Source organism: Ixodes scapularis, unplaced genomic scaffold (genome assembly GCF_016920785.2).
Source record: "Ixodes scapularis isolate PalLabHiFi unplaced genomic scaffold, ASM1692078v2 PGA_scaffold6__148_contigs__length_123643588, whole genome shotgun sequence".
NCBI lineage: Eukaryota > Metazoa > Arthropoda > Arachnida > Ixodida > Ixodidae > Ixodes > Ixodes scapularis.
Genome location: NW_024609881.1, coordinates 21,646,474 through 21,672,241, shown reverse-complemented (window position 1 = coordinate 21,672,241; position 25,768 = coordinate 21,646,474). Strand labels below are relative to the sequence as shown.

The 25,768-nt window shown below is 47.5% G+C and overlaps 1 protein-coding gene across 1 annotated transcript in view; it reads left to right on the top strand.

The window, feature by feature from the left end:
- Positions 1 to 24,524, top strand: part of LOC8044152 (alkylated DNA repair protein alkB homolog 8) — a 43,145-nt gene extending 18,621 nt beyond the window's left edge. The window contains exons 5-12 of the mRNA XM_042294648.1: positions 2,294 to 2,471; positions 4,727 to 4,854; positions 5,799 to 5,832; positions 9,248 to 9,296; positions 10,234 to 10,389; positions 14,259 to 14,408; positions 21,099 to 21,361; positions 24,330 to 24,524. Coding sequence (XP_042150582.1) covers positions 2,294 to 2,471; positions 4,727 to 4,854; positions 5,799 to 5,832; positions 9,248 to 9,296; positions 10,234 to 10,389; positions 14,259 to 14,408; positions 21,099 to 21,361; positions 24,330 to 24,516 — 1,145 coding nt within the window. The 3' untranslated portion in view covers positions 24,517 to 24,524. The remainder of the gene's footprint in view (positions 1 to 2,293; positions 2,472 to 4,726; positions 4,855 to 5,798; positions 5,833 to 9,247; positions 9,297 to 10,233; positions 10,390 to 14,258; positions 14,409 to 21,098; positions 21,362 to 24,329) is intronic.
- The last annotated feature ends 1,244 nt before the right edge of the window (positions 24,525 to 25,768 follow it).

The following is a 25,768-nucleotide window of genomic DNA, read 5'->3' as shown; positions in this document are numbered from 1 at the left end:
ATGAAAAATATAGGTGTTGCAAACCGTTTCAATTATGTATGAAAGTAGTTTTTGTTCAGCATTTTAGATCAGAAAAGAAACAAATGCAGTTTATAAAGTACGTAAACAAGAAATGACCCGTTGACATACCCGCCACCAAGTAGCAGAAAAACGGCGCATACTAGAAAGAACTAGTGGGATGAGGCTACGACGAACGGCGAGCGTAGGAAGGTCCCGGATGTACGCGGCGGCGCTGCGGTCGTATACCGGCTCGAGGATCCGACCAGTTCCGAGCGTTCCGAAGGTCTTCGGCGTGGGCCCTGCTGTCGATTTGGCCATTTTGCGGTATGGCAGCACGAAGTGGCTCCAATTCTGAACTGATCTTTACCCCGTGTTTGCTGTCATTTGCCGAAATAGTCTTTAATCGCGCAGCAAATGCAATGCGAGCCGCCCTGGCCGCCCGCTTCATAGAGCCTATCCAACTCATGCTTTAGTGGCGCCCTCTCGAGCTGTCGACACGGAGTGCGACAACCGTGAGCGCTTGATGAGCTCACTCCTCCTCTAGTTCACGGCCACTCAAGCCAAGACCTACGACGTTATGAAGGAGGTTATTTTTTGCTTGTTCTTGTAATTCTAATTTGCCTATAACTTTAGAAAAAAAAAGCGAAATTTGAGAAAAGAAAAGTTTTATTAAGTTATTACATTCAGTGCGCTCAGGTTCGGTGCAAATTGAAAACCAATCAAAAAGTCATTGCAGGGCCCCTTTAAAGGGCAACTCCGCTCGATTTCGGAAATATAAACGTGAAAAGTACTTCAAAACAACCCTAGACCGTTTGACTCATTAAAAGCAAAATATTTTTCGTGCGATTTGTTATTTACCACAATCGCAAACCGAAACTGAAACTTCGGCACAGCCGGGCAACATTGTACCCTCAACGTCAGTTGCATACGCACCCACGTGGAATACAAGGGGTCACGTGATCTGCCAGCGGTAACCCAGAAAAGACGCGGATGCGAGGGGAAGGGCGAGGAGGGAGTAGGGAGGGCGGAGCCTAGCCGCGGCGGCGAACAGGCAACGCAAGCAGCGACGAAGCAGGCTCTGTAGGCGGCAACCCAGGCGGCTAGTCGGTTGGCACCGGCTGGCACGTGTGTCAGCGAAACTCATCCCGTACAACTCTCTCTTTCTCTTTTTGTTTTTGTTGTTCTCGTTCATTTTTTTTTCTTTGTCTGTCTCGCCTCTTTGCTTGTTCGGACCTGGAGCGCGTTTGTAGCGCCGCCTAATAAGCTCTCCCTGAAAAAAAAAAAATAATAATACCAGGAAAAAAATTGCGTATGCAAGTGACGTCAGCCACAACGGAAATACAACGTTGACTGCACCGCACGTCGCCCGCTAAATTAGCGGATTTTGGTGACTTCGCGCATCTCAGTTTTTGTCGGCCGGTTTAGTGATCTTTTAGGTGGTATTACGTTATATTTAAAATTTGGTCTCTCTAGATGATACTAAAGAGTGTCGCAGTGTTTGCTAACAACCGAGAATGAAGCGGAGTTTCCCTTTAAGGTCGTCCTAGACGTTCTTGACGTCGTCCTCTAGGACTTCATCCTCGACCTCGTTCTAGACATTGTTCTTGACATCGTCCGAGAGGTGGTCTTCAACGTTATCCGGGACACCATACTTAGCGTCGATCTCTAGGACGTTACCCTCGACGTTGTCCTGTACGCCGTTCTTGACATCATCCTCGATGTCCTCCTAGACGCCGTCCTTGACGTTTCCCTCGATATGTGCACGGCAATGCAGATGTTTTCACATTCCTACACGTAAGCAGTCTTAAGTGCCCTCCTGTAATTTTTTTCTAACATTATTTTAGTGGAATATGCTATTTGGTTTACATTTTATTTTGTACCTAAAATGACCATTCACAGCAGTCCATGCTGTCCTTCATCGATCAGCATCTTGTTGCAGTGCCTAGTGCTTCTATGGGCAACTAAACAGCTAGTTCTGTGTTTAAGGAAATCAAACCTGCCATTCCACAGATGTGTGAAGGCAAAGCATGCATGTTTTTTAGTTGGATAGGGCCAGCACACAAATGTTAACATATGATATTCACAGTGGTACGAATAAAAATGAAGTGTGTGCTTGTGCGCCAAAAGTATTTTTTTGCCACTCTATAATTGATCTTCGGCCGCTCCAAAAGGTGCCACAAATTGAGTCGGGTCAATTGCATCACTGTACTTGACATAACGCCCGAGTGGGACGATTGTCTTTTAAATATCTCCCCGAACCAAAGGCTTTCTGACGGTTTTGTGCCGGGTCCAGGAATACCCCCGCACGTGGACAGCCACGTCTCGTTTGAGGACGGCATCGTCTGCCTGAGCCTGGGCTCCCCCGTGGTCATGGACTTTCGACACCCCGACGGGGACCGCGCGGCGGTCCTCCTGCCCCCCCGCAGCGCTCTGCTGCTTCACGGGCCCAGCCGCTACATCTGGACCCACGGGTACATGGCCTGGCACTCATCTTGGAATACTAATCGTTTTGTGCATATATTTAGACAATGGAAAGTATCAGCCCAACGGGCGTCTGGGGTCTTCTCCGTAGACAGTAAATTTAGTGAGTGCAGTACCGCCGGGTCGTTCTGTGCCAAAGGAGATGCAGCAACTTTTTCATATCTGAGATATGTGCGAAACAATTATTTCGGATAAAGAAGCCTGCTGCTGACCAGATCAGGGTCTTCTACAGCAAACTGCAGGGCTGGATGAGCCGCATGAGCAGGGGAGACCACAGCCCTTTCAAGAGGCTGTGCACCTGTGAGGCACAACTTGCTCTGTCTGCTTCTGACAAAGCGGTAATCATGGCTCACCTTAGTACACTCAGGGCTCGTTTAGCCAATTACTTTCGGGAGGTGGCCAGTGCTCAGTGGTTTCTGTCGCCTTTCCATGTGGACATAACAGCATTCAACAATGAGGCTGTTGAGATTGAAAATGAGTTCCTTGAGCTCAGAGCAGGCACTGCACTCAAAGGGAAGTTCAGCAGCCAAGATGTGGTTGCATTTTGGATGGAGACTGCCTCACTGTTCCCACTCCTCTTTGGCAGGGCAGTGGACATGCTTCTTCCTTTTGCAGCTACATATACTTGCAAGCAGGCATTCTCAGCACTAGCCTATCTGAAAAAATTGCACCATCATCCCGAGGGGAACCATGGGGTGATGCGGAGCATCGCGGATCGTTATTAACGGTGTTAGCACGCGAATGCCGTTAGCACGCAAAGTGCACGCAGCTGGTAGAGAGAGAGAGAGTGGAGAGGAGTAACGCGCAGCTGTTGGAGAGAGGGAAGGAGGAGAGTTGCGCATGCGTAGTGTGAGTGCGGACTACAACGCCGCGGGACATAGACTTGAGCAAGAGATGCTCCGCATTTAAAACAAGCACAGGAACCGACTGAACCCGGCAACATATATGAGGCTGGACCTAAGCGTGACTGAGTGACGCATTGATTCACTGTTGCGAACAAGGCAACCCTCCCCTTTACACTGATATGTTAACTGTCTTTCATTCTAATCCCACTCTTCAATCTGTGTGTTCCACTTTTTATTGTTTTATCTGTGCAATAAATATTTTGTGAACTCTTCTATTGAAAGTGTATCCAGGCAGCAAAACAGCAGGAAGGGGGGGGGTTCCTTGGCACTCTTTAAAAATTGCTGGGGTTCCGTGAGACCAAAGAGTTTGAGAACCCCTGCTTTATGGAGTATATTTATTTATGGAAGACACACTGATCCATGGGGTCAAAGTTAATTAATGGTCGCATGCCTCCAACCCAAAAATATTTCTCTCGAATTATACTTTTCGAGACACGGTACTATGCAAAGTGGCACCCCGGCCTCACATCCAGGGGTCACTCTCTCCAAGCGGCCTTAACTGGCTTTTCTTTATTAGAAACTGTAACTTATTGGGTTTATTACTAAGTTAGACTATTACGAATCTCTAGATGTCGGTGTTTGCCCTAAAGTGCGAGGTTGAACCACTTTAATTCGCCTTTTTAGAACAACGAAGGAGCAAACCGACGCAGAAGTTCCCCAAAACAAAACTTTCCAGACGCCATCAACGGGTGTCATTACAAAACAAAGCATTGCCCTACGCGTAAAAATGAAATCGACAGCCCAAAAGGAAAAAGTAGGAAGCAAATCGAAACCAAAACCTGCTTGGGAGCACTCATTTAGATCGAAACATGCAAGGACGGGGCAGGAGCCAGGGCACACGCACCTGAACTCGGTGCACGTGCTTTGTGTTCCGATGCGTTAGCACGCTCAGAGATCTCGTCTATAGTCACTCACAAGATGAGAATAGCAGGGAGGAGTTGCAGTGGCACAGCACAAACATCTTACAGTTGCTGAGAGAATGAGAACAGCGGGGTGCTCCTTTCGAACACCAAACACATGCTGGATGTGTCTTTTCAAATGTGGGTGCTAAATTGCCGAACAAGTGCCAGAGTTAGGCTTCACTTCTCGTCTCGTTTTTATGTGGCATCTTTGGCTCAAGTCCGGCACTTCGGCAATTACATGGCGAACCAGAGAAAAGCCACAGGGAAGCTAACGAGAAGTACTCTGGCACCAACTGACACCTCGGAGAAAAACATTATTAGGCCCAAGTTGGGCCGCTAGGATTGCCGAACTTGGCCCAAGTTAGACGTTCCTCTTGTGCGCTGCCTGGTGTGCCTTCCCGACATCACAAAAAGAAAAAAACGCCTCGGTTTTTGCAGGATTGCGTCGCGCAAGTCAGACGTGGTCCCTCGGACGGAAGTTCCAGGCCAGGGGTTGACTCTCTCCCCACGGGACGTCCGCATCTCCTTCACTTTTCGGCGGATACGACGTGGAGACTGCGGCTGCGGTACGGCAGCCCCCTCGTAGCTAGTCGTGCACAGAGCCACCGCAATTGGCAGCTTCGACCTTTCGGTAGCCGGAGGGCCGCCTCGCTCTTCTCCGTGCCACGTCTCACCGCACATGTGTGTTACCGTAGCAACAGGCCAAGCTGGCTCGGTTTCCGTAGCAACCAATGGGTCCGAAGGTAGACCTTTCCAAAAATATGTGGCGCCCCATTGCCCGCTTGACGCATTGCGACGTTGGTTTAACATTTTAGGATTTCAGATTGCTGAGAAGGTAGAAGGAAAGCAAAACAGAGTATGTGATCACCTCCTTTTGTGTTTGTTTTATTTATTGTGCATTCTGAACTTCTAATGGCAAGAGAGAGGGAGCTGTGCCGTTTCAAGGATATACAAAGCGTTCGATTGGCACGAGCACACATCTGAACAGCTCCACAATTCCCATCGCTGCAAGGTCTCCCGGGATTTCCTGGAAAGATCTGCTGCCGTAGTTGCGTTCGGATATTTCAGAGTGCTGCCGGCATACCTATCATCTGCTAATTTTGCTTCTCGAGTGGCATGGACCTCGAATTGTCAGTGACTGTCCCGCGTGCGTTGAACGTGCCACGAGTGAGGTGCCCGTAACTTGAGATGTGCCCATGCTGCGATGCCAAACCACGCTTTACATGGCTTTTACCTACTCACTTTTACCCACTTTTACCACTTTTCAATGATTGAGTGAAGAGATCAAATAAGCCACGCTGGTAAAGCGGCCGTCTGGCATCGCTGGCGGCACGGTTACCATGGCAACCACTCGGGCACCTAAAATTGCTATTGGTGCCTTCAATATTCTGCACCTAGGTCTTTTTGCATAGCGTTGTTACTCCGGCAGTTAAGGCTCTCCGCGTAGAATGGTTCTAGTTGCACGCGGACGTGCCACCCAACCTCATGGCTTTGTTTCATTCTCTTGTAGGGCACGACCTGCTATGCGACTCGAGTCGTCTCACGTGAGTAGCTTTGCTCGCTCTGATAAATGGGGTGGCAATTAGTGCCTTACTCAAAAAAAGTCAGCCAAGATATGATGATTTCGGGATGAGTTTGATATACCGTAATCGATGAACTACAGTCTGCACCTAGTGCATTCGCGACTCCAGCAACCTGTAGGGGTCGCCACTATCGGGCACATTTGGCAGTCTTGGGGGAAGCGATGGAGGGACTGCGGTGCTGATGAATGCTGATAAACGCACGACGTCTGCTTCACGCAGTAGCAGAGGTTGTGTTCAGAGTGCCCAGGGCAACATGTTTATACAACAGTGACAACGGAGTCACTTGGATTCGCACCAACTGCCGATAACATAATCACGGAAGCCACAAGGGACGAGCAGAAATTGGGAAAATACCCGTTTTGTTCGGTTTATTGGTTTCCCACTACCGTAAAATCCCGAGAGATAGCCCACCTAAAATCAAGAGAAAATAGGGTCAAAATAAGAAGTAAGCTCACTTTCATTGTGTGATAAAAAAAAAAAAAAAAGTTGAAAAAATGCTAGTTTTAGATTTTGTGACCCGCGAAACTTGTGATTGCAGGGAGGGGCAGTAAACTAAAAATGACCGTCCTTTCCAGTGAGCAATGTTCGCTCATCTCCCGCCGTGGTTAAGTAACACCATTTCTGCCGAGGTCACCATTGGACAAGGCCCTGCGGTTACTAGAAGTAGGCTATCTTTCGGCATTTTTTGGAAAAATAGAAAATCGTGCCAAAAATAGGGGTGGGGCATGTCTCGGAATATTACGGTAGGTGCTGTCCGTTTTCCTAGAATCTCAAATAGTGCACAAAAACAAATTTTGGCTGAAAAAAAAAACAAATTTTTTTAAGTAGTTTATTTCTAGTGCATAAAGTTTTCGTATGCAGCATGGTTTAAAATTGCTCATTTTATTGGGCATCATACAAGAATTAACATAACCTGTCATTCAAAAATATCCTCCAAGAGTGATCTTGAAAAATAAATCCTCGTATATTCTGTACCACCTAAAATTAATCTTTTAAATGTGTATAGCCCTCGAATTATAATCCCCCCCAAAAAATATGGTAGATAGCATTTGGCTGGTGCAGATGTTCCCAAACTTTTAGATTTTTGAGAATGCCTGTTTTTCTTGAATGGAAGTTAAGGAACTCCTCCTGGTCTTGGCATTGATGCGGTAAAATATTGCAGAAGCCTACACACCTTGTAAAAATAAATGTCCATACTAAGGAATGTTTGCCAGACAGGTATGCGTCAATAGACGGCTCAGATCTTCTAAAATAGCACTTAAACCTGGAGAACACTCGGGGCAAACTTGAGAGCCCTGGGGAACCCTTAAGAGTTCTTGGGAGAACCACCTGTTTCTTAGGAGCCCAGTTTGATGCCCCACGGGTGCACAAACTGGGTTTCCTAGGAGCCCAGGGGTTCTCCAGAGTACCCTCGAGGGTTCCTCAAGCGCCCAAATTGCCTCAAGAAGCACAACTATGAGCCAATCACTCCTTAGTGTGCGAATTTTTGTTAAGAGAGCCCTTTGGCTTCTGCACCGTTTTATTGTGTCAATGCCGAGAGTGGGAAGGGTTCCTCGGATGTCATTCGAGGGTGGCAGGGGTTCCTCGAGACTGAAAGATTGAGAACCCACGTGCTAGTCTGTAGACATCTAAATTAGTAGTTCCCGACCGTTTTATTAGTGTGTCGGAGTTCTTGGGACGATGTTTGTTTACCTTGTACTTTGCCAATGCTTGATGTTCATGCGGTCATCAAGCTTTCGAAATTAACGTATTGCTCAAAAGTGGTCCACTCAATCTTGACGTCTTTGCGGCCCATACCTTTTACCATCGTGCGTTGAGGCAAGCGATAACTTCAGTGGAAGCTTGGAGGGCAAGGTGTCGAAACCCGGAGTGGGAAAGTTTCCGAGAACATGATTTTGTGTGAATTCCGGTGCAACTCGTCTCACCCTTGTCGAATGTGGCTCGCAGGGGTCGGATGTAGCATAGAACTTAGCGAGGCTACGGCGCCCGAAATGCGTCTCTGACTTGTGCGTTTACCGTCCTGTCCATGCGTAGAAAGTGTTCCTGAAATGGTGACAATTGGTGTCACCGGGGGCTGGCATTTTGCTTCGTCTGGTGTCTCGGTCCTGGCAGTCGGTTGTAGAAGTTACGACAAAAAACACGGGCAAAGGCGAGCGTCGCCATCGTATCCCAACTTCTGGCTGCCAAGGCTTCCGCCTTCAAGCCGGAGAGCGACCCACAGCAGAACGGGTGTCTGTCGCCTTCAGCTTCAGGATCAAGGTAGGCAACGGCATGACACTTCCGCGACGTTGTCGGGCGTCAGTCGAGGGACCACTTTTGAGGACGCGGTAAACGGTTTGGTCTGTGACGCATTCCAGGCACCATACTGCTGCTAATCGAGCCGTTTTATACTAGTGGCAACGGCGCAAAAAGACAAAAAAAGTAGGAAGCGCACAAAAGGATAAACATTGGCATACAACTCGTGCATATCTGCTTTTGTGCAAGAAGGCGCGTGGCCGTGCGTCACTACTCTGCGGTGCATGTTAAAGGCCCCAAGCTAGCGGTTGTACCTACTGCGCCGGCCAAATTGCTCATCTACAGCTGAGACACCAGACGCCGATTGGGACCAACTAACTTCCGGCCAAATAAACACACGCTCAACACAATTATTATTATTATTAATGCCGCTATACAAGAAAACCGAAGGGCGTTTGTGAAATCTACACACTTCACATTGACCCTTTCGCCAAACAATCCGATTTTTTGCCAGGCAGGGACACGGAAGAAGCACCAACACTTCTGTCCTCGAGCCACGCAGAAGAATAGAGGCCTTTCAAAATGGAAGCGATCCTAGTAGCATAGGGCCGTGCAAAGCATCTTGGGTGCCCCTTGGCCACAGTATCTGTTTTGATTTGATGTCTTTGCTCACCCCTTCACAACCGAATACAGTGCTTGCATTTTCGAATACGTGACTTCTTATATTGAAAAATATACTGCAAATGTTGCCTACCAATACGGATAAGATACTAGGGCACGTCGTTGGAGGAGCTTTATGGGTGAATGTCAAAGAGATCCCATAATGCAATGCACGCAGTGTTGGAAGCGGGGATTTTCAGAAGTAGTTTATTAGACTATTTTGGGAGAAGGGTCAGTGTGAAGTGTGTAAAATTCACAGATATTTTTCTTTTTTTTTTGTATCATGGTATTGCTACTTGCAACGAAGTGAAAGAAGAAATGCGTCAGTACCGTTCTTTGTCCTTCTGTCTGGCTCCTTTTTTTCCTTTTTGCCCTTGTCTTTTTGCACTGTTGCTACACCAACTCTAACTTGCCCAAGCTTCCATCTTAACCAGACGAGCTTCTTCCGCTGAGACGCTGAGGAGGTTATTGTGATTTGCAGCAAGAGTGATCGGGAGGCGAAGAGGCTGGAGGAGGAGCACGTCTATCAGGTGAGGCACCGTTTGACGGGACCCTCGGAAAAGGAGCCGGTCGGGCGTTGGGCCCAGCAGAACAGCCCGGACTATGGTTCAGACCTGGGTTACTCAATTTTTTCGACCTCAAGAAACCCTCATATTTCTTAAAGGCAGTTGAGGAGCCCTTCCCACTTTTGGTGTTCTCGCAATAAAACAGTTGAGAGGCTATGCACCTTGTAAACAATAATGCACACCCAAAGGAGCGTTTGGATTCTAGTCAAGCACACATGCAGCGCTTATAGTAATCCGCACGAAAAGCATTTTTGCATTACAATTTTGTACCTTTAGTAAATATTGTATAGAATTATTTTTTGACATTCATAACCTATGAAACATGCGTTTTTCTCCGCGCAATGGCGGTTGAAGTCAACTCGCAGCCAGAACAAGCGGCCACGCGATCTGGAGTCGGTTGTATGCCGCTAGTCATAGCCACTCGCTGAAGCTGGCGAAGCACAGGGCACGTGCCGAGTTCCACGCATTGTTAAGGTTCGGCAGTTCCCATTGTCACAGCAATTGGGCACGAGCTACTACCCTAATGTGTGTCGATGCATTGTCACGAGCCCAAGTCGAACGCTTGCACGGTGCTTACGTCCACTGTATGAGCCGCATTCACATATCATTGCCGAGAGGATCGCACAGGTCGACGACGAGGTCCTGGGGACCGCATTGCTGACGACGCCAACAATGCTATCCCCGTAACTTTGTCATAGAGTTCTGTGAAGAAGAGAGTGAAAGGAATCGTCCGTTTTTATTTTTTTATTATGTGGCGACAAAGAAGAAGCTTGGTCAGTAGCATCGTGTGCGAGTGTACTGGGTCCCACTAGTGCCAGTAAGCTTGTGTGAAGCAGGAAGCATTCCTTGAGAGCGAGAAACAATGTCGTCGCACGGCCCCTTTAAAGAGAACTCTCGGCAGGTGTACGAGAGCATAGCGGAGCAGTTCAGTGGGACGCGCCACCGGGAGTGGCCCCGGGTGGCAGCCTTCGTGGAGGCTTTGGAGCCGGGCTCCCTGCTGCTCGACGCGGGCTGCGGCAACGGCAAGTACCTGCTGGGGCATCCGCACGTGCTCAAGGCAAGTGCCCCCAGCAATGTGGGGACGCGAGTCCGTGGAACTACGGTGCCTCCAGTGCATCTTCGACTGGTGTATAATGCCCGTGCCTTAAAAGCGTTCCCAAGATGGGAACAATTTGTGTCGCGGGAGTCGGCTAAGCTTCCACTGACTTCCGAGCTGGAGAGGGGCCTCCGGTAGAACGGGCATCATAGCGGAAGCGACAAAATGGGAAATGAAGATGCAACATTGTCAAGCTTCGCATGCACCATTCAATGCATACCAGGGTTGGACAGAAAAGGGATACGCGCAGCAAATATATAAAAGCGTCTGCTACCCAAACTCTCTGCAAGCATTCCCGACAACCTCGGGGACTTAGGTCGCTTTGTTGTTAGGTGTCCTAGCAAGCACAGTGTGAAAGTGTGTATGTAAATGTGTATTTTATGTGTCTTCACTGTTATCCTTTCAGCTCCAGTTCAAACAGCAATGCAAAAGAGACAAGGGCAACGGGTGGAGACATGCAAAGATACTCATATAAAGGTGCCGACTTACAACTCGTACATCATCTTCTAATTCGTTTTGAGACGCAATTCGTTTCATGTCTATGCTTCTCGCAAAGAAATGGAAGATAAATACGGTTGAATTGTAAGTGCCCTTGTTTGTTTTTCTTTGTGCGAATTCACCTGTTGTCCTTGTCTTTTTGCACTGTTGCTGCCTCTAACGGTGTTTTTCTGTTTTGTTTTCGTCTGCAGACGCTTTGTAGCAAGCAAACCACATTCTTTGCTCACGTTGAAAATAAACCGTCTGCAAACAATATCTTACGCTCGCTCCATGAGAGGCAATTACAGTCGAAGCTCGTTATTTCGACCCGTTATTTCGATCATCGCGTTAATTCAATCCTTCCATTTAGCACCGTCAGAAATGTACAGGCTCCAATAGGCAGAAAACCCCGGTATTTCGATCTGATAAATATCCCCAACCCGATAATTCGTCCCGGGAGCCAGCATCTTCGTAACCGGGAAATATTTTTTAAGCTAACACTATAAGTTTAAAGGTTAAAACGGCACCTCAGAACACAACACGCGTCCCTACCCATATTAGCAAACAGCCGTTGCAGTGAGCCCGCGCCTGATTGCGACACCTCCACAGACGCGCGATGCCCGTCGGCGCCCCCGGCGCCTCAAGCCGGGGCACGCTCCGCGAAAGAGCGCCCGCGCAGACAGGCGCCCTTTCGCCGGCGCCTCGCGCCGGAGAAAGGGCCAATTTGATTAGTCGAGATAAGACCCAGTCAGAGCGCACCGGCCCGATCACGTGGGGAGGCGCGCGGAAGGAGACGGGAGCAACGAGAGGGAAATGAGTGAGCGATGAAGTGAGAAAGAACGTCGGGAGGATGGAGAAGGAGACTGGAGAAAAATGAGCGAGCGATGAAGAGGGACCGTGCTGTCATGCGGTTTCTGTTCTTTGGAGTGCGCGGCGTTTAACGCTCATACCGGAAAATGTCCAAAGAAAAGCGAGGAAAGTACTCTTCGAATGATTTAAAAACAAAAGTTCACATACTCAACGAAGTTAGGGTAGGGTGGAAAAATTGTCCAGAAAAGAAATTGCCGAAAAGTATGACCTCAAGAAAAGCAGCAATCGTGAAAGCTTTTGAAGAAGAGCAATTTGTGAATGGACCTTTTTCCAGTAGGCGCCTCATGACAGTTTCGCCGCCTACTACAAATGGAGGGCAACCGGACTCGCCTTTTCCCATGGAAACAGATTAGTGTCGCAAGAAAACAATGCCCCCCAAGAATGGCGAAAGGGTGGTCAAGGTCAAGGGAAAAGGGTGTGCGCGTGCGCAGACGCTTACTGGAAAAAGGTCTATTCAAGAAAACGCCTTCGCAGTGAAGCCAGCCAGAACTCGAAGAAGCCGTTTACAAATGGGTGACAGAAGTAAGAACGCACAATCTTCTGATGACTGGAGACATGATTCGCGCAAAGGCTCAACAGTTCAGCGAACGTTTGGGCATCGAGGGATTCCGTGCTTCCGAGGGATGGCTCGCGAGATTCAGGGAGAGGCACTCTCTTATTTTTAAGCACGTGTGTGGTGAAAGAGCTGATCTGGATGAAGATTTGTGTGAAAACTGGAAGACGTCGGAGCTCGCACGTATTCTTGCGGAGTATGCGCCTGAGGACATATTCAGTTGCGACAAAACGGCGTTGTTTTTCAAAGCTCTCCCCGACAAAACGATAACGTTCAAAGGGGATCCTTGCACTGGGGGAAAACGCGGTAAAGAGCGGGTGACCGTGCTCGTGGCAGCCAACATGACAGGCACGGAACGTCTGCCTCTTTTGGTGATCAAGAAATCCAAGACGCCACAATGTTTTCGGAACATCCCGCGGCTTCCAACGGACTACTGTTTCAACAAAAAAGCGTGGATGACACGTGAGATCTTTCAAGATTGGCTTCAAAAATTGAACCCCCAGTTCACGTCCAAGGGGCGCAAGGTCGTGTTAGTAGCGGACAACTGCAGTGCACACACAAAAATGCCGGAGCTGTCTAAGATCCGCCTGATTTTCCTTCCACCCGCAACCACCTCACTCTTGCAACCAATGGATCAAGGAATAATCAAACACCTGAAAGGCTTGTACTGCAAGCATCTCATGGCAAGAATATTGCTTTGTCTGGATCAGGGTAAGCGCTATGAAGTCACTCCATTGGCGGCGATTCATATGCTTGTTAAAGCTTGGACGGACATGCCAAGCCAGGTCATCGCGAACTGCTTTCGTCACTGTGGTTCGCGAGTTCGACGACTGCATCGGCTACTACGTCCACATCGGCTACTACATTGGCAACTGAATCGGCAACTGCATCGGCTACAACATCGGCAACCACAATTGAAGATGAAAACTTTGACGAAGAGTGCAGTGCTCTAATGTCCACTCTACCCGAAAACGTTAGTTTCGATGATTACGTTTCGATAGATGATGGAGTGCTTGTGTGCGGTCAATTGACTGACGACGAAATCATCGCATCAATTCAGCGTCTTGAGGGTCAGGAGGACGACAGCTGCGAGAGTGACGCCGAAGAGCCGCCGCCACGCCCATCTCCTGCCGAAGCATCCGCTGCGCTCGATGTACTTGCGAACTTCGCAACATTTGAAGACACCGACGGGACGATGTGGCCGCACATTGATATGCGGAAATTTGTTTTTGCGAAGCGTCTGACGGGAATGCGGCAGCAGAAAATATTGGCGTTTTTTTCTAAATAAAACTCCGTCGTCACAGTTGGCTTTTCGCCGCTTCTCGTGACGTATGTCGTTACTCGTTCGATAATTCGACTCTTCAATAATTCTATCTATTTTTGAGGAATTTTCAGAGTCGAATTAACGAGCTTCGACTGTAGTTATTGCTTTCGCGATGACCAAAGTAGACCCCTTGGGGGGGTGGACACTGCGACCCTGGCATTCCATTACGATGCCTGGAATGTGTCTCCCGCCGGCGTGTTTGGTGTCCAATTACGCGCATGCGTTAAAAGTGGTCTTGAAGTGGTGACAAATGACGTCGCAAAGGCCAAAGTGTCGTGCTGACCGGATATTTTAATCGTGGCAGCAAGGCGTAGAAGTTGTTTGAAAAACCATGAGAGAATGCGAGTGTCGCTGTCATCGCGGCATCCCAACTCCTGACTGGCTGTCAAAGCTTTTGTTGACTGTCAAGCTGGAGGGCTGTGACACCTCCAGGATCGCAGCTGGCAACAATGTGCCACTTCTACGATGTCATAAGGCGGAAATACAGAGGCCACTTTTTTGGGTGCGGTAAACAGGCCAGTCAGACACACACACCAGGCACCGTACTTCCGTCTGCTGGTGTTGCGAGCCCAATTCGAACAGCCCCGGCTTCCTCCTCGGTCGCAGGTGGGCTTTGATCGGAGCGGCGGACTGGCGGCCATCTGCCGGTCGAGGAACCTGGAGGTGGTGCAGGCAGACACCCTGGACGTGCCTTTCAGGAGCGGCATCTTCGACGCCTGTCTCTCCATTGCGGTGCTACACCACCTGGCAACTCCCGTGAGGCCGCTTTTCCCTTGGCCATTTGTCGCGCATTCTTCGGACGCGACTGTCTAAGGATGGACGTGGCGCCGAGCAAAGGTGTCAGGCTGCGGATTGCACGGTCCAAGGACCTTGCTTGTTTAAGACCAATTATTCCTAGTTATAGTTACTTACAATTAACTATGACGAACTGCGCCTGCCATGGGCTCTATTTATGTTGCCGTCCACTTTAAAATATGATAGTAATGTTCCAAGATGTGCGCAGAAGGGCCGTCTCCCTGTGGCTCCGAGGCAAAGTGCCGGCCTACAGACCCCCAGGTGGCGGGTTTAGATCCCGGCTGGGGTGCCTGCAATCTGACGGAGGCTTATTGCAGAGAACGCGCCGTGTAATCGAGATTTCTTCTGCATGTCGAGAGATCCCCAGGTGGTCGAAATTGATCCTCAGTCCTTCGCTGGAGTGAGTGAGAAGCCCTTTGGCACGTAAAACACCCAAATTTGACATAGCCTTGAATTATGAAGCTATCACATACTAAGTACCTCAGTCAAATGCTTCTATTCAATATGTCCACAATACTGAATAACATAGGTTAAAAGGGAAATGGCCTGGAAACATTTTCACATAAGGCACCCATTGATTTCATTCCTTTCATCTGATTCTTCATGTGCAGTAGGGTGGTTTCATTTAAATTCGGCCAAATTTAGCACAAAAAAAAGCCATCAGATCTACAAAAAACAATTGTATGTGGTAGTTTTGTTTCTCCGATTAATAAATCTTTCTTTTAAGAGAATTAGAACTAAACTGTTTCACAGAAAAGAAATCTAGAATGCCAGAAAGTGAAATGCTTCAAAGAAACTCAGTTTAATTTTTTTTCTCAACTTTGAATGTCGTTTTTAATACTATTGACTTTACTCAAGTGGCTAATATATTTTTACACTGCAGGGAATGTTATGGGTCATTTTTATCAATAAACCAGTGATTTTGAGTTTTTATAGTTCTATTTTTGTATAAAATAGCAAATTTTCTGCCTGGAGCAATTTTGCATCCAATATGATTTTTTCCAGTAAGCGAACCGTTAACGATAATGACACGAAACAAGTATCGGTGCACAGCTATGATTGTAAGCTATCTGGCGGTGTAACTTCTGTCTTGGTATTGCTTACGAAATATATTGTTGTATCTATAGTCAATGACAGGTTAAAAGGAAACTGAAAGCTCCTCCCACCTCTTTCCACTTTAGCAGAGCACAGCGTTTGCTTTGCTGAAGTGGAAAGTGGTAGGAGGAGCTTCTACTTTACTCTTCACCTGTCATCGACTATAGCTCCAAACGTTTTACAACTCTAAAATTTCGAGATATTTTGAAGTCGATTCCCTCAAGATTGCCTATGATTATAATGCTATTAATGCAAAGGCACAAGCGAGCTGGACAAGGATGACACTCTTTATGTTCTTTAAACTTTCTTACTCAATAACCCATAAGGTCTAGAAATACTTGATATAAGTCTTGGGTGTAAGAATTTTTTTATATTTTAAGTCAATTTCGAGCCCATCACTCAATCCTTGGCTGAACTAAGTATACTGGCTTCACTGCCATGCTACTGGCGGCCTCAGTAATAACGGACATTTCGGGAAGCTACTTTGCCACAATTTATTTCCAGTTTTTATGTGCTCATATCAAATCCTGGGATATTCGAGGGACTTACGGACGGCTAAAATAAACCATTTGTGACAACAGTAGTGCCACCTGCAGTCTGAGAGCGAGGCAAGCCAGACATTACGTTTCAAGCTCTGGCAAGCAAACATTCTTAATCTCCGAGAAAAGCGCAATTTAAAATTAAACACTGGGGCATCGTTCAGAAAGCAGCTCGGTAAACTGGGCCGGAAAAATTGGCACCTGCACGTGAAAAGCTCAAACTCTCCCTAAATGTGCACTGAGCAGGTTAGTTTCACCGTACAAAATTGCAAGGCGTAGGTTTTTTTCTGTAGGATTGGAGAGCAAGAAACTTGCCAAAGTCAAGGTTGGGCGCATTCGCATACGTTAGCGACGCTATTTACTTGTGGCGCCATCACCCAATAGGCACAGCGAGCAGATAACGCACTCTTTTAACTCTTCACTGCACCTATGGGGAGGGGGCGCCAGAAGTAGATGGCGTCACTAATTCGGTCGTCTGCAAGCGCACCCAACCTTGACTTTGGCAAGTTCCTTGCTCTCGTTTCCTACAGGAAGAGAGCTGTGCCTTGGAATTTCACACGCAGCGATGTGATTGCTGCGCCAATTGCGCCAAACTTCGCCAAGGGACTAACCCTGCTACATCCTGCTACATTTTGCCAAAATATGGGTAATCTGTGCCAAGCCTGCGCCAAAGGAGCAATTTAGGTCGCCTTTCGAAACCGAAACTAAACTGAGTACTGTAATTGAGCAGACGTGTGTTACGTGGCGCAAGCGGCCGCCTGACACAAAGTACCGTGCATCAATTGTCCACCGGGTCTTGCATGGTTTTCCCGGCGTCTTGTGTTTCTCGCTCTCGTCTTGTGGGTCTTGTCACTCGTCTCTTTTTTTATATTTTCAGTGATAGACGCGGATGTGTGCAGACGCTCCTTCGCTAGCGGGCCGGGCACCAGCGATGCCGTCATGCTGTGAAACGAAATCACGTTTTTTTGGCAACGGCCGTGGGAAAACTATATTTGGTCACTGCCTTTCAGTCACCATGGTTGCGCGAAGTCGAATGTTGCCATCCCCACATCACTGCAGATATGGTACTTTCTAAAATGAAACTAAGTACCGCCGCATGTCGTTTAAATCATACGTTACTACAAAAATCCATCTTTAATTCAAAGACTGCTCTGTCAAAGTATTGATTATCTAGATTCCTCTCGATGGCCCTTCTTTCGAGAGGGACCTCGATACGTAAAAAATCTGCCGTGAAAGAAAGTTGGTGAAGAGAAGTGAGCTAAAGCAAAGAAGGCAATGTCTGCACGCTGAGCCAGCACAGTGTGCTTGTTTTTCTCGACTTCGGTAGTTGCTCAAAGCGCTCTAAGAACTTTTTAAGGCTGGCTCGCAATGTCTTGCATCGATGCACTCAGGTTCTTTATTTTTTTGTGTTTTTAGCTTGTACCTTGTTTGCCGGCCTGGCAAGCACAAGCCACTGAACTGTTTTTGTCGCATGCTCGAAAGTTACATTTTGTGTACAATTTTGAAGATAAGTCAGCGACGGAGCTGAGGGGCATGGTGTCGGTTTCGATCGGATAGCCGTTGTCTGCGCTCGCGCAACGAAGCATGCCCAACAGCAAGCCTGCCGAAGTTGGCCTCATGTGCATGCAAACATGATTGCATGACTGAGGCACCAGCTGGGACGCTTGCAATTTATTGTTTTACGTTTGCTTACTTTTGACGAAAATCTGGCACGTCGGGAACGAGTAAAACGGTGGCAAGCGGTTTTTCGAAATTGCTTGGCGATGCCTACAGCACTGTACACTTTTGGGATGTATGAGCAGTAAAAACAGAAGCAGTGAGTTCCGTCACAACACGTCACATCAGAACACAACACAACGCAAAGTGCCGTTCGTTTTACAGCACTTAAAACAAATATCTTTATTTTCCTAAGAATATCTGCTCCAAAATCGACTTTTGCTGCTCCGAAACACTGTCTTGGCTGCTTCAAAAGCCGCTTTTGCTGCTCGAAAACACTGTTTTGGTTGCTCCAAGGGCCACATTTGCTGCTCCAAAACACTGTTTTGGTTGCTCCGAAACGTGCGCCAAAATGGCTTAGGCCAATCACATCACTGCACACGGCAAAACTGACCTGCTCAGTGCACATTCGGTGAAAGTTTGAGCTTTCTGTGTGCAGCTTTTGGGTTTTCTGGGTTATTCTGGGTATCTGCTTGGAACACCATGTAGTATATTCTAAAATATGCAGATGAATGAACCAGACTTAATTGAATGGAAAAAAAAAGTTATGACGCCGCTGAAAGACAAAAGCTTTGGCAGTGCTGGGATTTCAACTCCGAGTCTTCCAAGATGATAAAGGTGCCCCACGATATGTATATGCAGGGTGTTTTTTTTTAAGCTTTACAGATTTGTTTTTGAGAAAGCCGTGAAAGCTACACTAATGCGGTCAGTTCAGGCGAGTTCTACGGCCAGGGGGACACAACGTAGGGCGCTAATCGTCACGTTAAGTTGGCTAATTAACTAAAATATGGTAATTAACTTTTTGATGAGTAAAAACAAATGTGGTTCCAATCAGAAACTTGCTGAGCCACTTAAACAGTCAATTTTAGAAAGACTGAGAGCACGTGGGAAGCATGGTGGATTCCTGAAATCACCCCTAGTGCAGCAGGCGCAAGGCTACCGTTGCAATAACGTGCACGAGCAGTTTTTTCGTCTCCCTTCATTAGCATTTTCGCACTGTTGCACGGATGGTGAATTTAGCGCGTTATTCCACTTTCCACACATTCAATCTTTTTAAAAATTACTGATATAATAGTTTTTATGATGCCCAATATGTTTGTTTGGAACCATGTTTATTTTAACTCATCAAAAAGTTGATTAACAAGTTCTAGGTAATTATTCAAATTATGACAATTAGCCTCCTATATGTTCCCCTGGCTGTATAACTCACCTGCACAAACTGCATTGTGTAGCTTTCATGGCTTTTTAAAAAAAAAAAAAAAATCTGCAAAGCAAAAAAAAAAAAAAAAAAAAGGTACCGTAAAATACCTGGCAAGTGCCCACTCAAACTTGAGAGATAATCACAAAAAAAAAAAAAAATGGGGGATGGGCGCTTGTCCGGTCATCAACTTTACATATAAAAGTAGTGTGCGTATTTTCTCCGATCTTACAAATTTGGTAATGTGCAAAGAAAAAAAAAGTATTTTTTTAAACAGCCTAATTGGGACAAGCAAATCACAAAACAAATGTTCCGCGAAAAAAATATTTTTTTTTATCAGTATTTACGCCACAGGACGTGATTTAGTCGGAGTCAGAACCTCTCCACATTTGAAACTCTCACCCTTTCGACCCCCGCGAAAGAGGAATACGCCCCGTCCCTCACTCTCCTTGCATTGCAAACTTGAACGACGCAGCGTCTCGACTTCCCGGTAAGATCTGGCAACAACGCACGGCGGCGGTATTGTTTTTAGGGGTGTCGCGAACTTTTGTCGAACCGGATTTTAAGGTCGAACTTTCGGGGTTTGACTGGGTCGAACCGGTTCGACGAACCTTCGAACTTTTCAACAGATTCGACTGGTTCGACTTTGTGGACAGTGTGGCCAGACCTTGATACAAGCATGTCTAGGTTTGAAAATTTTTTTTTCATGCAAAGGATTATTTTAATTTTGTGAACAGCTACAATTAAAAGAAACTGATTCTAATAACTGAAGAAGTACTTAATTTGTTGTACTGTATTAACTAAAATAACCAATCAGCGCTGCCCTTAATTCATCCCTTAGCCATCACCATCCAATCCAAAGCCAACTGGCCAGCCTGTCGCGCATGCGCACACTAGTCGAACCTCAATACAAGGTTCGTCGAATTTTCCATTAAAAGTTAGAAAAAGTCGAACCTGGTCGAACTCGAACCTCGGCCGGTTCGCGACACCCCTCATTGTTTTGGTTTGACGTGGTTTGCGAGCACATGTAGCAAAGACGTGACCGGAGAAGTGCCCCTGTGATGTTCCCGGACGACTGAAAGTATCATTCGTAATCGTCGTGCGTGCTTTGAAAGCGAAGGGAGTCACAGAATCCACGAGTGCGCAACCACAAGCCAAGGTTCACGACAGCGCTGCGTTGGTTTCGGCGATCTCATTCTGTTTGGTGACGTTCGTGGTGTGTGTAATGCGGTGCTAACAGGAAGCGCAAATTGGTTGACGAAAGTAATCCCTGGAGAAGGGGAACAAGAGGGACAAAGGACAAACATAAATCTCCAAACACAGCTAGGTGACTGGTGAGCGACCGAAAAAATCCGCCTGGTCCGGGTATCGAACCCGGGACCTCTCCATTACAAGTGGAGCGCTCTACCAACTGAGCTAACCAGGGGTTAGACGTCAGTAGAGCAAACGGGTTTTATCAGCTGCCACCAGTTGAACACCAACAAGGGTGAAGCTTGCAATTTAAGGTTATATTATAATGCAATTAAATGCAAAGGTGCAAGCGAGCTGGACAATAATGACGAAAGTAATCCCTGGAGAAGGGGAACAAGAGGGACAAAGGACAAACGTAAATCTCCAAACACAGCTAGGTGACTGGTGAGCGACCGAAAAAATCCGCCTGGTCCGGGTATCGAACCCGGGACCTCTCCATTACAAGTGGAGGTCCCGGGTTCGATACCCGGACCAGGCGGATTTTTTCGGTCACTCACCAGTCACCTAGCTGTGTTTGGAGATTTACGTTTGTCCTTTGTCCCTCTTGTTCCCCTTCTCCAGGGATTACTTTCGTCATTATTGTCCAGCTCGCTTGCACCTTTGCATTTAATTGCATTATAATTATAACCTTAAATTGCAAGCTTCACTCTTGTTGGTGTTCGACTGGTGGCAGCTGCAAATAAACCCAACAGCATTTGAGATTTTGTCGCCTTGCCTGTTATTTTATTTTTTCATCTCTCGTGGTTTAAAATAGGATCTTTCCTAACCAGCTCACTTGCATGCTTTCAGTTCTTCCAAAGGTTGTCATTATTATTATTATTATGATCATCATTACTCCCCTGCACCTCCCAGGAGCGGCGGGAGGCGGCGGTGCGCGAGATCCTGCGGCTCCTGCGGCCGGGAGGGCGGGCCCTGATCTACGTCTGGGCGCTGGAGCAGGCTGAGGGCGCACCGTCCAAGTACCTCAAGGCGTCCAGGAACGCCGGTCACACACTCCCCTCGGGGTGCGAGTCGATGCCGGGCCACTTGCCGGTGCACGCCAACCGGACGCAGTTCGAGGCCCGGGACATGCTGGTGCCGTGGCACTCCAGGGGCACCCAAGAGGTGCACTACAGGTGGGTGCTCGAGGCAAGGTCGCCTCCTCCCCCCTCCCAAACGTCGCTTCTTCCCCCCCCCCCCCCCCCCCCCCCCACCTCCAGTGGGCCCACACAGCACTGCCCAACGCCATACTAGATGGAAGTCAGTTGACAAGCTTCCTAGAACACCCGGTGCCATTTCGTAGCGCGTCTGCTCAGTGGTGCTCGCTACACTATCAGCTTGCCCTATGGGCCGAAGCAGCAGAACCGGTGGAACCTTTTAATGGTGGAATGTGATTCTATCTTGGTTTTGATAAAAAAAACATAAAGTTTGTGCAAAAATAGCAGCCTTCAAAAACAGTCTTTCTCCAGATGCAGGCGGTCTTCTGTCCGCCTGTATCTGCTTGCGCGCAGGCAACAAGCAGAAAACATTTTCCAACAACTCTCTTCCGCTGAATAGATCTAACATTGGCACCGCTTACCTTGCATCGGTATCATCAGCAGCCTGCCGTATAGCATCTCACAAGCACGACGTTAGCGTGCAGCGACGCTCAAAGGGACACATCTGCCACCCTGCGGCGGCTAGCTTTCATCGAGCTTCGGCGCGTTTGCCACATGCGGCGGGTTGGACATCCACCAATAATGACGTCGTGCGCGGGGCTTTGAATAATAGAAATATTAATGTCTTTATTTCCCTTTTTATTTGATTGTGCAAAAAAAAGGAGGATGCCAACGGTGAAGCTTGTTCACTCACTTGAGTTCAGTGGCAGCCGGGCAAGCTGTGCAGCCGTGCGTTCCTTTTTGACGAGAGAACACCCTGCACCATCTACGGGGTAACCTTGGTACTGCGTTTAACTGGAACAAAGCTTTTGCAGTCTTTGCAGAATCAAACGTATGCGGGCGATTCCATTTCAAGTCGTGCAGAAGAAAAGGGCATGTCTCATATGCGTTTGAAAAAAATGTATATGCTGGGCAAGTTCTTCATTAGGACGAAACTGAAAACTGTTTTTCCATCGTATTTTTAGTTCTCGAGTTTTTCTTTTTACTTCAAAAGGGCCAAAGCCGGATTTTGAGATTCGAGCGATCGTCGCAGGTCGCGTATTTGGCTGTTTGTCCCGGCTCCAGGATGCCTTTCGCGCAACCACGAAACTTTGCATAGGGTTTTTCTGAACTATGCAATAGAGGGTTCAGATGGCCAAAAGCCCGTTTTAGGGAATGCTGGTTTAGAGACCCCCTGTAGCAAAAACCATACTTTGTCAAATTCGGGAAATCATTTCACTATTGGCTCTTTCGGCCGTCTTGTCTCGACCGACAGCCAAGCCGAGCCAGTCGGCGAGTCGGTTGCTCAGGGATTCGGGCAGCCAGCACATTCAGAAAACATTGTGAAGACGATTGAAAGTTTCTATGCACGTCACAACGCTGCTGTTTTCGCAACAAATTTTTTGTGTCTCACCCAGGCATGTAGCCAGGGGGGAGGCCCATGGGGCCTGGGCCCCCCCCCCGAAATCTTCCATTTTGCTGGGACCTCCTCTCCCCCCTCCCCCTCATACAGCATTTTGTCATGGGCGGGCCCCCCCCAAAACAAAATCCTGGCTACGTGCCTGGTCTCACCTGATTTATGGGGAAGAGAGAGAGAAGGGGAGGGGCCAAGGCTTATGTGTACACCATTCAGTGAATCACGCACTAGCCTTAGCCTTTAGCGGCTTCCAGATGTGATTACACCAGCCAAACTAGCCTCCTTTTCGATAAACGGTACATCTCTAAACCGCGATTCGGTGAAACGCACCCTTTCTCTATAACGAGTTTCGATGAAATGGCGTTGAACGAGCCATAGTATACCCATCTAAACAAGCTGTTCTTTCCAGTCATGAGGTACAATTTGTCAAGTGTGTGGAACTTGACCATCATCCTCACTAGATCCGTAGTGATCCACACGATGTGGATCCACAATGAATCGTGAGGTCCAATTTGTCAAGTGCAGAAGTTGACCTCCATCCTCACTACACCTATAGTGATCCACACAGTGTGGATCCACAATGAAACTATGGGAGAGGCGGGGTGGACATGTCTTGAATGTTTTTGTCACTGAGGGGTTGAGGTCAGCTGCAAGGCACCAATATTATAACATTTGGGAACACAGAGGAAGTGGCACTTAGAGGCTGCATCGAAAACGAGATCTACAATGAAAGAGAAACTTTAAGCAACAGTTACTCATTTGGCATCGTCAGCAAATTATATGCACTGAAAAAGCAGAACTGCAAAAAGCAAATCAGCTGAGTAAAAATTGGCTCAGCTACCTTCCTGGGAGTGTATGTCACCACTCAAGCGTTAAAATATGCTTTCGCAGAACAAGAACATCGTCGCAATGCATTGAAAATGTAACTACACTACCGGATGCAACGTTATATTGTCTCCTCAAAAATATCCTGGCAGGGCCTCGAAAATCCTTGAAAACCCTAAGCATTTTATCTTTAAAATTTGTACTAACCCTGGCACAAGATGGGGCTCCGCATGGTTGCAGCTGGCCCACACCAATCCATTGAGGCACTAGCATCCCTACCCAATAAGCACGTAATATCCAAATTGTTCCCCCCCAGATGGGTGCAATGCATCTGCTGTACCCAACACCACAGGTTCTCAGAGCTGTTAGGAACCCAAGGGCTCCCCAAGCGTCTCTGCCCTTATAAAGCGTTTTTTCTGTTTAAGCACCATTTTATAAGATTCAGGCTACCGATTTATACGTAACTATGAGCCTATCCCTCCCTAGTATGCAATTTATTGTTTCAAGGGCCCGTTGGCTTCTGCACTGCTTTACTGCGTTGATGCCGACACTAAGAAAGGTTCTCCAACCATCAATCGAAAAAGAGGAATTCCTCGAGATAGAGGGGTTTGCAAACCCACACCCAATAGGGGCGTTGTGGCCTATTTGGTTACGAGGTTCAGTTTCTGCGGTACAGGCAAAGAGCACTTGGGTTACTTTTGACGGCCTTCCTCGGATTGGGCGCAGGTACTACCACCTGTTTGAGCGTGGCGAACTCTCTGGACTGCTGGAGCGGGTGTCACCCGGCTGCGTCCTCGAAGAATACCACGACCAAGGGAACTGGTGCGCGGTCTTTGGCAAAGACCCGTCGACAAGTGCCCCTCTGGGCAGCAGACCTTCCAGCCTTTTATTTCGAGCGTCAGATGCCAAATAAATGGCCGTTTCATCGGATCTTGTCATTGTTTTATTAAAAAAGCACAGTAGCTAGCTGGCCATGGCATTCTTCGGAGTTTGTAGTGGACATTGCAGTTTTCTTTTCTTTGGTTACAGGCTTATAGCATGTTATTTTATCCTAACTGTCTCTTTTTTTATTGTGATGATAGGCATGTTTTCGATTTCTTCCCATTAACTTTTCGAATGCGAACGGTGGCGACTGGCGTTCGCATTCTTACAGTTTGTAGAGGCCGTTGTGGTAGAGACAACGCCAGCTAGCTTCGAGTTTACCCACCAATTAGCATAGTGATAGAATGTCGAGCTCTCAATTATGGGGTTGTCGGTTCAAGTCCCACGTCGGGGTGCATTTAGAATTTTCTTTTCTTATCAATGTACCACACTTTTGCCCAAATTGTCCTCAAAAGCGTAAGTCGCATATTTCATAGTGCTTTTCGTGCCATTTCGTCGCACTTTCCTTGCGGATCCCAGCCCTTGAACACATTCTGCGTTAAAACCATTGTCTTCAACATCAGAAAGTTGGAAAAAATTAGTCGTTTTGTTTAGGTATGCGTTAAGGAATTTCCGAGGAAGAACACGTGTAATTTCCGACAGGACATGAAGGTCTTTCGGGTGTCTCGAGGCACCCGAAACATTCCCAAATGTTGGCGTTGGACCTTCTGATGCCACAGTCCATAAATATGGCTAATTAAAATATGTATGAATAAATATTAAATAATAACTGAGCTCAGATGTAAACAGCTGGATGCTTGAGAGCAGCTTTTCAAGCTCAGCCGAATTTTCATTTAAAGTGCCACCGACTACCCCAGCATCAATATTATTTTTTTTCTCGATCTCACCAACATGCGAGAAGGACTCACGGGGAAGCCACACCCAAGTCTGCGATCGCTTCAAAACTAATTTCCTGGTATACTCTCTGGCACTTCCATTTTTTGACAATAACTGTGCACATTTATTCACTCATTGTCGCGAACAACTGGAAATAATCCCTAGACTCTGGACAGCTACTGCCATCTATGAGCGACAGCAACAGCCGCAACAACCAGACAACTCCAGTGTGTTGCGTTTCCAGTTGTTTGGTTGCCGCCGTCGCTCATTGATGGCGGGAACCTTTCCAGCCTTTCCACCCCGGCTTGCCGACTTGCGGCCGGCCATTACTCCATTCCCACCATAGTACAGCTTCGCTGGTCTTCCTTCATCAGAGTGGAAAGGCTGAAAGTTTTTTTAGTGACTTT